Source organism: Sinocyclocheilus rhinocerous, unplaced genomic scaffold (assembly GCF_001515625.1).
Source record: "Sinocyclocheilus rhinocerous isolate Xijiao unplaced genomic scaffold, SAMN03320098_v1.1 scaffold1027, whole genome shotgun sequence".
In the NCBI taxonomy this organism is placed as follows: Eukaryota; Metazoa; Chordata; class Actinopteri; order Cypriniformes; family Cyprinidae; genus Sinocyclocheilus; species Sinocyclocheilus rhinocerous.
Window position 1 is genome coordinate 129183 of NW_015660495.1, and position 14827 is coordinate 144009.

The following is a 14827-nucleotide window of genomic DNA, read 5'->3' on the forward strand; positions in this document are numbered from 1 at the left end:
ACACCGCAAATAAACAAACTTAAATATAGTAGAGGCTCACTGCGGCGAGAATACAGTAAACACTGCCGTTTTAAAGCACACGAGTAACGGTACAAGACAGAGGTAATGCGTTATCACAAATCAAATGCCAATCAGATTAATAAATCACACACAGAGACCAAGTACTCAAATCATACGTCAATCACATTCCAGTCTGTAGAAGCTTCTTCCCCTCTGGGGGCGCAGCAGTTTAAACCAGAGGGGAAAAGGTAGTCACAGTTACAACGGTAAAAGTAAATGTCACGCTAAGGCACAGGTCCGGCCTGCTTCAGACTGTTGGCTCTCGGTTGGTTTTGTTTTTTTTTTTAAAGAAAAGGGGAAAAAAATATGGAGCAGTGCCAACTGAAAAGCTAACTGGCTCCCTCTGCTGGTCTGCAGAGGAAAGGCACTATACGGAAGACCTGAGGAGCGAATGAGTGTGTGTGTGGAAATACAGAACCGACAGCAGGCATACCGTGCTTTGAGCAGTACTCTGAGCCTGGCGAGGGGAGAACGGCAGCCCATACTCGATCTCCGACCAGCTCGACCAGCTGGGGCTTCACAGCGTGACGGCCGAGACGCTAACGCTTTGCAACAGCAAAACTGTGCAGGTTGAACGAGGTCAAAGATAGGTGTGAAAGCAGGCATAAAACAAGAACGAGGATGAATATACATGATCCGTATCCTCCAGAAAACCCTGACTCTGTAAAAATGGGATGCAAAGATGGGAAATAGAGCAACACAAATATGTGGTGGGGGGGGAAAAAATTCAACTATTTTGAGCTAAATCTAACACTAAACCAGCATCAGAGCTCCCCATAAAGACAGACAGGTGACTCACTGAAGAAAACAGACAGCTGCTGTAGCCGTTGCACAGATACACGATTTTCAAGCATGTAAGGCTTGGCACTTGTACGTGAGGGGAAGTTTTTTAGTGGAGGAGCCTTTTTTAGAAAACTGAACAACTATACACACACACACGACTAAGAAGAGGCATAGCAGAAAAAGGCTATCGTCCTGTTTAAATGATTCAAATTAAAATAAAAAGACAAAAAAGCCTACAAAATAGGACTATTTAGATGAACATGACAGGAAACCCTTTTCTTTCATTGTGGAGTCTGTCGCATCTTTGGGTTTAGAAAAATAAATCAAACTAAAACAAAATTAAAAAGGCAAAATAATTAAAAAAAAAACTATTTACAAACACATTGAAATTATATACACACACAACCTTCAGCAATCATCCATGCGACCAATCATCTGAGCTTCAGGGTCCTTTCATTAGTGTGAACTCAATGACGGTTCATTGCTCTTTCACCCTCACACACACAAAAAACACACTTAAAGATGGTATTTAAGTAGCGATCCCTTTGGAGAGTTTAGAGGAAGCCGTTGAGTGCCGGTCAAAAGATGCGCTTGCGTTTCAGGTAGGAGTCGGCGTAGTGCCCCCCGAGACCCTGAGAGTGCTGACCTACATATCCACCCTCTGGACTGGGCTCTGGAGACGGGATGAGAGGGGAGAACAGACGCTTCTGCCCACCGACGGGTGTCTAAACATGGACAGAAAATCAAAATGAATCGAAGTGCCGTGCTAAGAATAACTGTTGAAAGGTTCCCGGCACACTTATACGATAATTGACAAGGAGCAAATATAGACGTTAGATATCAGGGACTGAAGATGGCCTACCTTCACACCAGCACCAGGTGCAGCAGAAAATAGGCTGGGATGAGTCATTGGAGGCATTCCAACAGCCTGAAGAAACACAAAATAACTTCTTAAACTCTCTGGGATGGGTTACATATGTTCCGGCCATCTACGCAAATAAAAGAAATCGTAATAAAGATGGATATTATGTGATGGTGTGGTGAGGAGGATGTCATGCTTCAGATAAGGATTTCACAGAGCTTTCGAAAATGGATCCTGATGATAAGTGATTCTTGGGCTCACGGCCAATTCTGTGATCAAACAAGTGTCGCTCTTTGTTGAGCCGCACAGCCACTCTAGCCGCTTTAAATATGCCTGTCCATCTCAATGAAAGGATTTTTAATAATATATAGTGCCTGAATTTATCGCAATGAATTTCTGTTACTGTTATATCAAAGCCAGATCAAGAAGGCATAAAGACACTTATTAAATCGTTTTGGATAGGGATGCACAACATAAACATTAAAGTTCATACTAAATTTAGAGGCGTGAATCTCTAGGCACTTCATGCTTCGATTATGATTCAGAGGGCTGTGATGCAAATGATAAAAACAATTATTGATGCATCTTGAAGCATTTTTTTTTCTGTAAAGGATTTCTGCATATATTTTTCCCCTCAATGTGCGAGTACATTATGCTTTCAAAGTATCTGTAATAATGATCCATAATGAATTTACTTTTAATATATTTCATTAATAAAACAAATGGAAGAGTTATTTTTAAGGGTTGGAAACATTCACCTCACAATAGCAATCTTATTTAATTAGTTTACCTACTTTGAATATCAAATTTGTGCATTTATTTTTATATAAGTAGGCTACTTTTTAAAATAATTATAAATGAATCAATTAAAATAAGTTGTAAGTTAAGAATTAAACCAACTAAATATACACAAGCAAATATAAAAGCGAACAAAGAAACATTACAATCGATAAAAAAAAGCACTCGCAAATACCGAAAGTACTTTTTAAAGTATCTGAAAGTTTCCAGACAGGTGAACTTACGGATTTTTCTCAGCATTATTGCTTTTTGATTATTACTGACATCATTGCAGCATATTAGAGCTGCCACGGTCTTTCACACTAATGCACAGAACCATTTCGACATATCAGATCCTCATAACAACTGCCCAAGTTTACATTTCACATCATAAAAGCATTTGGAGATGCAATTGCATTTAACTGCTCACACAGAGTAACACACAGCTGCATACTGTGAAAGCTCTTTGGAACAAAGATGCACAATGTGTAAGCAGCCGTCTTATCAGTATGCGAGCATCGTGTATCCAACATGTACCGCTCTCTAAACGGCATAAATGATGCCTTCGTAGAGCATGCATAAGCGAAAACACTGAGGGGAAGAAAAAAAAAAAAAAAAAAAAAAAAAAAGACAACGAAGCCCAGACTGCCTTTGCATTTCACGTCAACCATGAAACTTTATGCAAAATGTATATACTTCTATATTGTGCGTGTTTGTGTGTAATTGGCAGTGAGCAGATGATCCTTCTTTAATGTACTATAACCTCCAAGAAACGCCTCATACGTGGCCACTTTCCTTGCCATTAATGCTAGCATAACCCCTTATTTACACTGCACACATCCGATACTGGAGCAGAACGTGGCCACTCTAGTCAACGCTTTATACGGAGAAAAAAAAACGACTTATACTGTCTTTTTACGCGTTGCATTGCGACGCGTAAACATAAAATCATGTCTGCATTTGTGATCGGAGAAATGACAAACCAATGATGTAGTAGTGCTTTAGCCGTAACAAAGAATGGTTTGTTTTGAGTACCTTATTAAGCTGGGTGGAGGGGATGTTGGTATGGGCTCCAAAGCTGAAATAAGAGGACTGAGGGGGGCTGGGTGGATAGGTGAAAGGAGAACCCGCATCACTGAAGCCTGTGTGCCTGGAGTGCTTGAGAGACAGAGACAATTAGGATTTCACACGTGTCCAATCTTGGAACAGAACTCTTCTGGTGGTGTAAATGGAGTGAGGTGGAAACCGTACCTGCAAACCGTAGCTGGGAAGTGCTGCATTTTCCAGAACCTCCTGTTGCTCATACAAATGAGACAAGGGGTCCTACGGACGGAGTGAAAAAGAGAGACAACATCCAATCAGAAAAGGTGAGGGAGGCAGTCACGCATTCAACGAAGCTGCTCTTAACACATGAACCGACCTGGTGCAGAGAAAACTCTGGTGTGGAAGACTCCTGGAAGCGCAGGCTGTAGTTCGAGTGGATGCCGTGGTTTGCACGTTGGTTAGACGTGTTGCCAAGTGCCGTTCTCTTCCTGTAGGGGTGAGCCCTTGTGCTGGCACCTAAATAAACGTAATGCTTTAGGAAATGCAACAAGATAAAAACGAAAAAAGTAAAGATGCGCAAGACATCGCGGGTGGACTGACCTGAAGATGGGAATATGCTAGGAGCACTGAGAAAAGGGTTCTGGGATACACCAACTTCTTTGGGAGGCTCGCCCAATATAGATGCCTTCAGGAAAAAGAGAGGATCTGAATATACGAACCCACTTTAGATACTAATTGGCAACACAATGAAGACTAACAGGACCAAACAACAGCTCATGCCGAGCTAAAAGCAAACTGCAGCAATTTCAAAGCTTTCCTCTGGAAGATCACGGCAGTAAATGTAGGCTGTGACAATAAGAGTGCACAAACAGGAGCAGCCATTAGCATCCATCTCACCCCTGGTAGAGTCGGCCCATCTGCTCCTAACATCCCACTCAGGAGGGGAAAATTCAGTCCCTGCAGTGCAGGAGAAGCTGCTGGGGGAAAGCCGATCGGTGCGGCTGGGGTCTCGTTCTCTCTCCCAAGAGGTCGGCTGAGGGATGGTTGTTTAATGGGGCCAAGAGTTTCATTCTGCAAGCCCAGTGTTGAAGCAATAGTGCCTGAATGAAATTAAATTTAGAACTGCACATTAAACTTTACAGCCAGTGAATCTCCATGAGTTTTCCCAGTTAATTATGACTTGTGGACAAGCAATTGCTGTGGTAGACCTCCATTGGTAGGTCAAATATTAATACCACTTTTTGGAATCAAGTTGAGTTTGTCTATGGAGGGTCAGAAAGCTCTTGGATTTCATCAAAAATATAAAAAAAATTTCCGAAGATGAATGAAGGTCTTATGGGTTTGGAATGACATGAGGGCGAGTAATTAATGACAGAAGTGTCATTTTTGGGTGAACTATCCCTTTAACGTAAAAAGTAAATATATGACCATGTACACACTGCAAATAATTGATGTCTTTTCACCTTTTAGTGCATAATCCTGTTCTGTCCACACCAATTTAACATTATTTAATTAATTCTTTAATTCTTTAACATTTAACTTTCCCAAACTCAAGACAATTCTAAAAATGTTTCCTATAACTGTGGAACAAAACGTTACAAACGTGTGGTACCTTGAGGCATCTCTCCCAACAGGTTAACGCATTGTTGAAGAGGAAGAGCAGCCAGAGGATTTTCACTCAGCAGTCCAGCCTGTGGAAAAGCAGAACTGCATTAGTTTGACATTATTATAGAATAATAAATAAATAAAAAAACACCACAAATAATCCTTCAGAAAGACACTTTTGTCAATTACAACAAAATTAAAGAGGGATGTAAACTGCACACCAAGGCAAAAGACATTTAATGAACATTCCGGCCGATACTTGAACTGAAGTAGCTAATGGGGTTTTACCAACCAATTACTTAAAGGGGTCATATGATGTTGCTAAAAAGAACATTATTTGGTGTATTTGGTGTAATGAAATGTGTTTATGCGGTTTAAGGTTCAAAAAACACATTTTCCACATACTGTACATTATTGTTTCCCCTCTACGCCCCGCCTTTCTGAAACGCAACGATATTTACAAAGCTCATCGGTCTGAAATGCGAGGTGTGCTCTGATTGGCCAGCTATCCAGTGCGTTGTGATTGGCTGAATACCTCAAGCGTGTGACCAAATCTTCCCACATAGTGACGTAGACATGTGGGGGCGCGTTAGAACGAGCTGTTTTAGGTAGGCGTGGTTGACTCTTAACTTTTATAAAGAATATCTTCTAATATCAAGAACATCTTGAGACTTTAGTCTTTGCAACTTTACAGATCTTCTTTACGCACCAAGAGATTGAAACACTCCAAAGAGAAAGGAAAAATTGAAAATCGCATCATATGACCCCTTTAAGCTCAAAGCATTGATCTGCAGTGGAAGAATAATTGAACAGCTAGTACTTTTCCAGAAGACACTTGAACTAATTTGGTAAAATATCATTGAAAAGAAAAAGAAAAGCAAAGCACCTCACACCCACACAGAGGAACCACTCACACAAGGGAGAAGACTGTACTCTTTATTGTGCAGAATATGTGCCCAAAGAAGAGGATTCCCTAAAAGAGCTTGCTGGGAGGGGAGAAGAAGAGAGTGAGGGCTAAGACACATGCTGCTGGGACAGTGGCAGGAGATGAGGGGTGGAGGGAAGGAGGGATGGACGGTACCTGTTGGACTTGGTTCTGGAGCAGCAGCTGCATGAGGGCAGCAGAGAGGGCAGGGTTAGCCAGCAGAGGTACAGCGGGCGCAGCTCCCAGCAGGCCTGCATATTGAGAGAAGAGTGACAAATTCACTGCCTAGCCTAGATTAGAATAAAACCTACCTTAAAAAAAGCCTACAGAAGAAAAACAATGACAGGGGTTAAAGCAAAAAAAATTTAAAATCCTGAGCCTGAACTTTTCCGGGGTTGCGGGGGTGGACACATACACAGGGTTATTTGAAAACAACAAAAAAAGAACATTTGAAAATGATTTTCCTTGAAACTAACTAGTAACATATCTGCCCTTGCCATTAGCCCTTGACAGACTACAGATTATGATGGGCTATTTGAAACAGCAATACCAGGAAAGGTTACTCCCTATAATGCAAACACATGTAACATTTAGGATGCTTTTGGTATCAAGTTTTGCTGGTTAGATTTGTCCTTAACTCTTTCCCCGCCAGCATTTTTGAAAAAGTTGCCAGCCACCGCCAGCAATTTTGATGATTTTCACTAAAATTTGATGGCCTCCAGAATATTTTGCTGTATGAATATTTGAATATGCAATACACCAAAATAAAGATCAGAGCCTCTACTTTTAAACAAAAAAAATCAGTTTTATTCTAGCTTAAAGCATTCTTTTTTTTATCAACACTTGAATATACACTCCGTAACATTATGCAGTTTTCATTTAAATGCTGCCATTGCTGATGATCGCATTTTTCATATGCATCTGTTTACATAAGAGATCGCTCATTTCTCCGTCCTGTACACGTGTTTTTGTTCGGGAGGTTTTGTACTCGTTCAGAAGATGTGTAATAGCGCCCCCTGAAAACACGAAAAGCCATAAAAACTCGTCTTTGGCGGGGAAGTGTTGTCTTCTAAAAGACGAGATAACTCATCAATGGCGGGGAAAGAGTTAACAGGGTACAAGATGACCTACACTTTAAAACATCAAATTTCTGAAATTGTTTTGTTCAAAAGAAATAATAGTAAATTAAATATTAGGAAATGAATATAAAATAGGAAAAATACAAAAAGACAGTTTACTACAGAAAACTACAGTTCAGTTCAATTAACAACAACAAAATAAAATGCTCCAAGAACTGGTAACTTAAACAGGGTTTGTACAGATACTGCTAAATGAAATTCCAGGACATTCAAGGACTTTAAGCACTACTCTTTTGGCTTTCAAGGACTAAAATCAGATCTCACTTATCAAAAAATATTGTTATTATTAGGGGTGCTCAGATCAGGATTTTTGAGGTTAATCACCGATCGCCGATCACAGAAAGCAGCATCTGCCGATACCGATCTTTTAAAAGCCTTCTTTTTTATCATTTATAACTATTTATAGTGATACTCCAATCAGGATTTTTAGACATTTATTCAGGGCCTGAATTTCATTTTTGAAAATGGGGGAAATTCCCCGCTTAGGTGACTCTTGTGAGAGGAGAAGCAGCTTTCTATTATCTTTTAAATCTTTTATCTTTCTAATATATAAACTAATAAAACAAAATGGTACAAATGAAGTGCAGCACATGAAAAGAATACAATGACTGTGGCAACTTTAACATTTGAAAGGATACTATGGCAAAGTTATCGCTTTCCTTATTCAAACTGATTTTTTATATGATTGACCTGAAGAATGAAACCTAGGCTATATCATACACTTGGAAAATTATGAGCTATATCACCACTTATCGACACTAGGGGTGTGACAAACTTAGCTCTCGAGAGGAGACAAAATGCATATACTTGGTTCAATAGAACGAGACAATGTTTTAATACTTTAAGAAATATTTGAATGACAAAATATTTGCCTTTTAATTACAAAAAGTAGAACAATGCAGTTATATTTTGAAATAATATAACTGGCTTAACTAACAATTATTTTGCTAATCAAGTAATCTACTGATTATTTTGACAAGTAAGTTTTAGTAATACAAATAGAACTAAGTGAAAAACAGGCTTTAATATGACTATTTATATATAAACTAACGATGAGGCAATAATAATTGGCTCAAAGTATCAAAACCAAGTACATGGTTTTATTGAACAACTGTTAAATACATAATGTAATATGCCTATATTATAACAAATACCTACAGAGGGCGCCAATGGCCTGGTGATGTTTCATGTGATTCAGCGATGTTGAAATCCATTTAATTGCAATATTTGGACATATGCAAAGCGATCGCGATCTACAATAAATCGCATATTTAGAAATGTTGATGTATTCTGTGTTGGCATAGGTTTATAAATGACTAAAGTTACAAATTTGGGGTTCCTCAGGGATCAGTTCTTGGACCCCTCCTCTTCTCTATATACACAACATCACTGGGTCCCATCATACAGGCACATGGCTTCTCCTACCATTGCTAAGCTGATGACACACAGCTCTATCTTTCATTTCAACCAGATGATCCAACAGTAGCTGCACGGATCTCAGGCTGCCTGGCGGACATCTCGGCATGGATGAAAAAATATCACCTACAGCTCAACCTGGCAAAGACTGAGCTTCTTGTCTTCCCTGCCACTCCAACTCTACAGCATGATTTCACCATCCAGCTAGGTTCTTCTACAATTACCCCATCGACTTCGGTCAGAAATCTTGGTGTAACCTTTGATGACCAGCTGACCTTCAAAGACCACATTGCAAAGACCGCTCGATCTTGCAGGTGTGCATTGCACAACATCAGAAAGATCAGGCCCTTGTGTGAACAGGACCATTTCAAAACTACAGGTAAATTTGTTCTGCCAATCATATCGTTCTTATGGAGATGACGTGATTACTCTGAGCTGTTTACAAAGAGCCATTAATTATATAGAAAATAGCTTTTCTATATAAATATGGTTCTAGATGGAAATCTTTGACCATTGCGCCTTGCAGCTTTTTCAGAATGTGTCACGCTCATCAGCTGCGACTCTGCAGTTGGATACTATTATGCGCGTCTCATGTTTATAGGACCAAAAATGTCTGATTGGCTAGTAATGTTAGTTTGGTTGAGAGTGAAAGCTGTGTTCCTCTCATACATTGGTAGGTGAATTCATTAACTCGAACGTGATATCAACAAGTTTTTTTTTTTTTAAATGTAGGAGGACCATCTTCTTTTTCCCGCAGCTAAACGCCACACGCCGGAGATCCGGCACGGTGCCGGAGAACTTTAAGCCCTGCAATGAGCATACGTACCTTGTTTATGCCCCGGGTTGAGGGACGCCAGCAGCATCTTCAGTGTAGCAGGGTTATTGAGGCCAGTAAGGATCTGCATGGCATTGGGTTCAGGAAGGAGACCTTTCCCTCTGTTCAAGGCCTGTAGAGGGAACGGATGAAATTTATACAAAAATTGTAAAACCACAATCACTTTACCATTTCATTTTGATTGTAGAATCTACGGAGACATAACAAATAAGAAAACTTGAGTAAGTTTTCCTCAAGTAGTGGAGTTTGGAGGTCTACCATGGTCTGGGCGGCGATGAGGGCAGCCAGCATGCTTCTTCCTGGTGGTCCTGGGGCACAGAAGGACACACGTATGCGAGTGCCACCTAGAGCTCTGCCATCGGTCAGCCGCTGCACATCCTCAGCCATCTCAGGCATGGAGAACTCCAGCACTGCAAACCGCCGAAAATTACAATCTTGACCCTGAGCAAGCTGTGGGAAAAGAAAAAAAAACAGATTTTTTTTTCACAGATAAAATTTGCAGTATTGAGTCAGTCATGGAATTCCAACAAGGCCCGTGAAGCAACTGACTTAAAATGAAAGCTCACCCTCCCCAATATAAAAATGTCCATTTACTCGCCCTCATGTTGTTCCAAACATGTATGACTTCAATTCTTCTGTGAAACAAATATTTTGACGTGTTTTTTCCATCCATATATTGCAATTCAATGGGAACCGAAACTGTTTGGTTACCAACTAGGGGTGTCGCGAAATACCGGTATTGACGATAACGTATTCAAATCATGAAATATTGACATCGTGTTAATTTAGGGTGTGACGATATACCGGTATTGGCGATAACCACAATAATTAAAATGAACAGGACACTTATGGTAACATGACACGCAAATAGCCTACTCCAGCGCCAGTACCTGGTTGATCTCCCAGGTGGCAGTATTGTCCCTTAACACTGACACCTGTCAAACAAGACGACGACGCATACTCTGAGAAGAACCATGTTCAGTATTAACTGTAGTAACTGTAAGTTACCATTATTTTACAAGTCATGGAATGGTTAACGTTACATTAACCCATTATCAGCGGTTTCCTGTGTTCATATATTTAAATAAAGGGGTGAGATTATTTGAATAAGTACAGCGTTTACTTTACTCGTCTAATTTTTGTATTTGCAATCAAGTCATGGCCAATTCATGTCAAGTCACCTTTATTTATATAGCGCTTTTAACAATACAGATTGTGTAAAAGCAACTGTACAGCATTAATTAGGAAAATAGTGTGTTAATAATGCAAAATGACAATAGTAAACACTCAATTTTCAGTTAAAGGCAGTTTATTATTGAATTTAGTGATGGCATCATCCAGCTCAGTTTAAATAGTATCTGTGCAATCAAGTCGATGATATCGCTGGAAATTAAGTGACCTGATACATGTACATGATATCAATTGATACCAATTATGTGCGTAGCTGCTTGATTTCTTTGTTCAAATATATAACACGATTTAAACAAATCTAGAAAAACTAAGCGACCACATTGCTACATTAAACTCTGTAAAATGTTTAGTTGGCTGCAGTGCAATGCACTTAATGACTCATCTGCATCCGTTCTAGACGCACATTAATACTGAATTAGAAGCGCGTTAACAGCATGACTTCATTGGCGCCGGCATCATTTAAAACATGGGTACGCAAGTTAACAGGTTAAACTATCAATTTTGATGTTAATATTTATTCATCATACTGCTGAACTTGACAGTGTCTTCTTGGAAGCTCCCTATGAAATAACAAGAGAGAAAATAGAGAAAGCCAGAGTCTCAGGTCAGCTGTGACCTGAAGAAGTGAAAATGCATGTGCCCTGTGTTTATCAAGATCCTTATGTTCATTGGGTAAAAAGAAAATCTAAATAAACAGTAAACATTTATTTGGCTGATTCCTCAAGGTTTCTATTAGACTTGTGCCGGTATTCGATAATGCGATATATCACGGTAATGAATATGCACGATATTGTTATCGTGGGCACTTCTAAATAACGTGAATAATTATATATTACAAATTATTCAGAATTTTGAATGCATTTAAAGAATACTTTTCCCATCAACTGGTCAAAATGCACAACACCGCTGTATGCTGCGTGAAAGACGAGTGCGCACTCTGATGTAAACAAGCGCGGACGAGAAGCACATGGCGGAACATGTGAGAGACGCACTGAATGAAAGCGCACTTTCACTCTCTGACAGTTAATAACTTCTGTAGCAAATGTAGCTATTGTTCATTGTGAATGTTAATGCATTAACTAAGGTTAACTAATGAGGTCTTATTGTAAAGTGATACCTATTGGTCTTTATAGTTCTTTTGCACTTTAATTTAATTTTGCATTTAAATGTTCAGTTATTTTTGTTATAAGAAAAAAGTTATTAAACCTGTTATACTGTATTATGACAGCACTTTTTTAAAACTTAATTTCAATATTGTGATAATACCGTATACCGTAATAAAAGCATTAGCAATTAATCGCAACATGAAAATTTGATACCGGCATATCCCTAGTTTCTATATATATCGCGACATATCGATATGGTGAATTCTTTTGGCCACAACAACCGTGGTGTGAAAAATCGAATATAGCGACAGCTCTATTACTAACATTCTTCAAAATATATTTTATGTTCCACAGAAGAAAGAGTCATACAGGTTTAGAATGACATGAAGGCGAATAAATGACAGTTTACAAATTCAGGGGAACTGACCCTTTTAATGTCACATGAAACAGATGTGATTAGGCTGCTGATATGAATAGATTTTTTTTCAATGTTTACTGCAGCATAAACTTCTAAAACGGAGGAGGGGAAATCACCTTTAAGAACCTTTTCTTTTTTCAATTTCACAAGAAACAAATACACTTTCTATTCCAAAAAGGTTAAACAAGCCCACTTTACAAGATACAAACCCCAAAACATTTTCACATTCACCTCATAAAAAAAATAAAAAAAACAATTATAGAAACCCCATCTAGTGCACATCAAAGATTCTGCTCGGAAACACAATCAAATGGAGCATAATGAATGCCACATGTCCATCAGTAAACTAATGGAAGGGCTCAGTTGTACCACCTCAAGTTGATGGGATAAAAGAAAGGGGGGGGGGCACCATGACAAGCACAGTACCTTGCAGAAATGCATCGTAACCACTGTGCCAAAACCAAAGCCCAGTACTATGCTAATCTACACAGAACACATGCATACTAATACAAAGACAGACAACCTTTCCTGACAGAGCCATTAAGATTAATGAAGCTCCTGAACTTCTCTGCTTTGGGTGGAATTGTGTTCAACAAGCAAACACAATGAGTCGCCAAGGCCTTGATTAGATATTCTTGGAAAAAATTCATTATACATTTGCCCATTTTCCACATGACTGGAGCCTCATCCACGAGGCCAATTCAATACCTGCCTAAAACCTGAGGAGATTGAACTGGGAGCACAGCTGATTTAATGAGAATTAACTTCCGAAGCCTTTGCTAATTCGATAGCAATGGGGAACATGACAAAAAGTGTCATTCCCAACAATGCCCTGTGGTGTACGTGATCCACGTTTAACATATGAAAAAGGCAGCAGCTCTCTCGTTCCAGAATGACCTGCTGACTGACAGCACCTGGCCCAGTCAGGTGGTGGTCACCATAGAAACCAATGCACTCTCTGCCATGGAGCACTCAGCACGGCCTCATGGAAAACAGGTCAAAGGTGAAAGAGCTGAACATAAAATGGAAGCATAAAAGGAAATTCAGCTTTATAGTTCAATAAATCTGACAAAGTGCTATACACAAAAAAAACAAAAAACAAATGCACTGTGTCATGTTTACAAGTACTTCGAAAAATCAGTGAAATGCAAAAGTTTAGCAGAAGGTTCAGGCTTTTCGTTTTCATACAATGAAGGTGAACAGGGACAGGGGTCATCAAGCACCAAAAAGGACAAAAACACCATTTAAGCTCCATAAAGTCAGCTTAATTAACTAAAAGATTCCTTTCTCACAAAAGGAACAATATTTTTGAAATTACTCTCAGCTGATGATCAATAAAAACATGGACAGCTAGAATCAGAATCAACCTAACTTTAGAGCTCAAATATTTCATGCAAAATGCAGATTAAAAAACAGAGCGTGCTTATAAACAGAACGATTAGATTCAATGGTCGCTATATCGTGGTTATCGTTCTTCATGAATTTAAAGGATTGGTTCACTTCCTGAATGAAACTTTCCTGATAATTTACTCACCCCAATGTCACCCAAGACATTCAGGTCTTTCTTTCTTCAGGTGAAAAGAAGCTAAGGTTTTTGAAAACATCCCAGGAATTTTCTTGGCAGGTTGAAGGTCTAGACTGCAGTTTCAATGCAGCTTCAAAGGGCTCTACATGATCCCAGCCAAGGAATAAGCGTCTTATGTAGAGAAACTATGTCATTTTCTAATACAAATTTATATACGTTTTAACCACAAATGCTTGTCTTGCACTAGTAGCTCTTCGATGCATGTCCACAACTTCACGCATTACGTAATCACGTTGAAAGTCACGCGTCTGTGTACTTTGGTTCAAAAAGGTAGGGTACGGCGAAAAACTGCATCTCATTTTCTCCTCCAACTTCAAAATCGTCCGTCATCGTTGTTTTACTTTTTGTAAAGGGTGTTTGACTTTCTTTGCACGTTCACATTTTTCCTCTGCTGGGATCGTGTAAAGCCCTTTGAAGCGGAATTGAAACTGCAATTTGGTCCTTCAACCCGTTGGCTCCCATTGAAGTCCACTATATGGAGAAAAATCCTGGAATGTTTTCCTCAAAAACCTTTGATTGGTTGACTTTTTTTCTAGGCTTGATTGCGTTTATGGAGTGCAGTCTAATATGTTAAATTTTTTCTTTTGAAAAAACATTATTTTTCACAATTTACATTTATTCTATACCGTTCTGTCCCTTCTCCTATAAACGCGCTGATCATTTCCTGCTTTTATGAAGCCCCTCCCTCAGAAATTTACTATGGGCTCAGATTGGTTAGCTGGCCCAGTGTGTTATTCGCTAGATTTGGTTTTGAACGTCACACCCCTCACCTCAGAATGTGCTACGGTTGTATTGTAAACAATATTGCTGATCAATTTGAGTCCGATTGATATGCAATGGATATTAGTGAAGGATCGCGCAGAACCTGTGCAAGCACGGCTCTTAATGGAATGTTTTTTGTTTGTTGTAGTCTCATACTTTCAGATACGCTGTTATTTGCAAATGCTACTGCTAGCTTTTAATATACAGTTTTATCCTGATTAAAGCTGTAATACAGACAGGCAACCACGTGCGCATCCATGTTTAACTCTTCTCATAGATATGTGAAAATAAGTTTATAATTGGAACAGTTCATTGTTGG

General features: G+C 39.3%; 1 protein-coding gene across 1 annotated transcript in view; it reads right to left on the minus strand.

The window, feature by feature from the left end:
* Positions 1–335: 335 nt before the first annotated feature.
* Positions 336–14827, minus strand: part of LOC107725016 (ribonucleoprotein PTB-binding 1) — a 32539-nt gene continuing 18047 nt past the window's right edge. The window contains exons 4-14 of the mRNA XM_016534135.1: positions 9705–9896; positions 9438–9558; positions 6213–6307; positions 5139–5217; positions 4424–4626; positions 4127–4211; positions 3903–4042; positions 3734–3805; positions 3518–3640; positions 1706–1771; positions 336–1568 (exon numbers count right to left, since the gene is read on the minus strand). Coding sequence (XP_016389621.1) covers positions 1422–1568; positions 1706–1771; positions 3518–3640; positions 3734–3805; positions 3903–4042; positions 4127–4211; positions 4424–4626; positions 5139–5217; positions 6213–6307; positions 9438–9558; positions 9705–9896 — 1323 coding nt within the window. The 3' untranslated portion in view covers positions 336–1421. The remainder of the gene's footprint in view (positions 1569–1705; positions 1772–3517; positions 3641–3733; positions 3806–3902; positions 4043–4126; positions 4212–4423; positions 4627–5138; positions 5218–6212; positions 6308–9437; positions 9559–9704; positions 9897–14827) is intronic.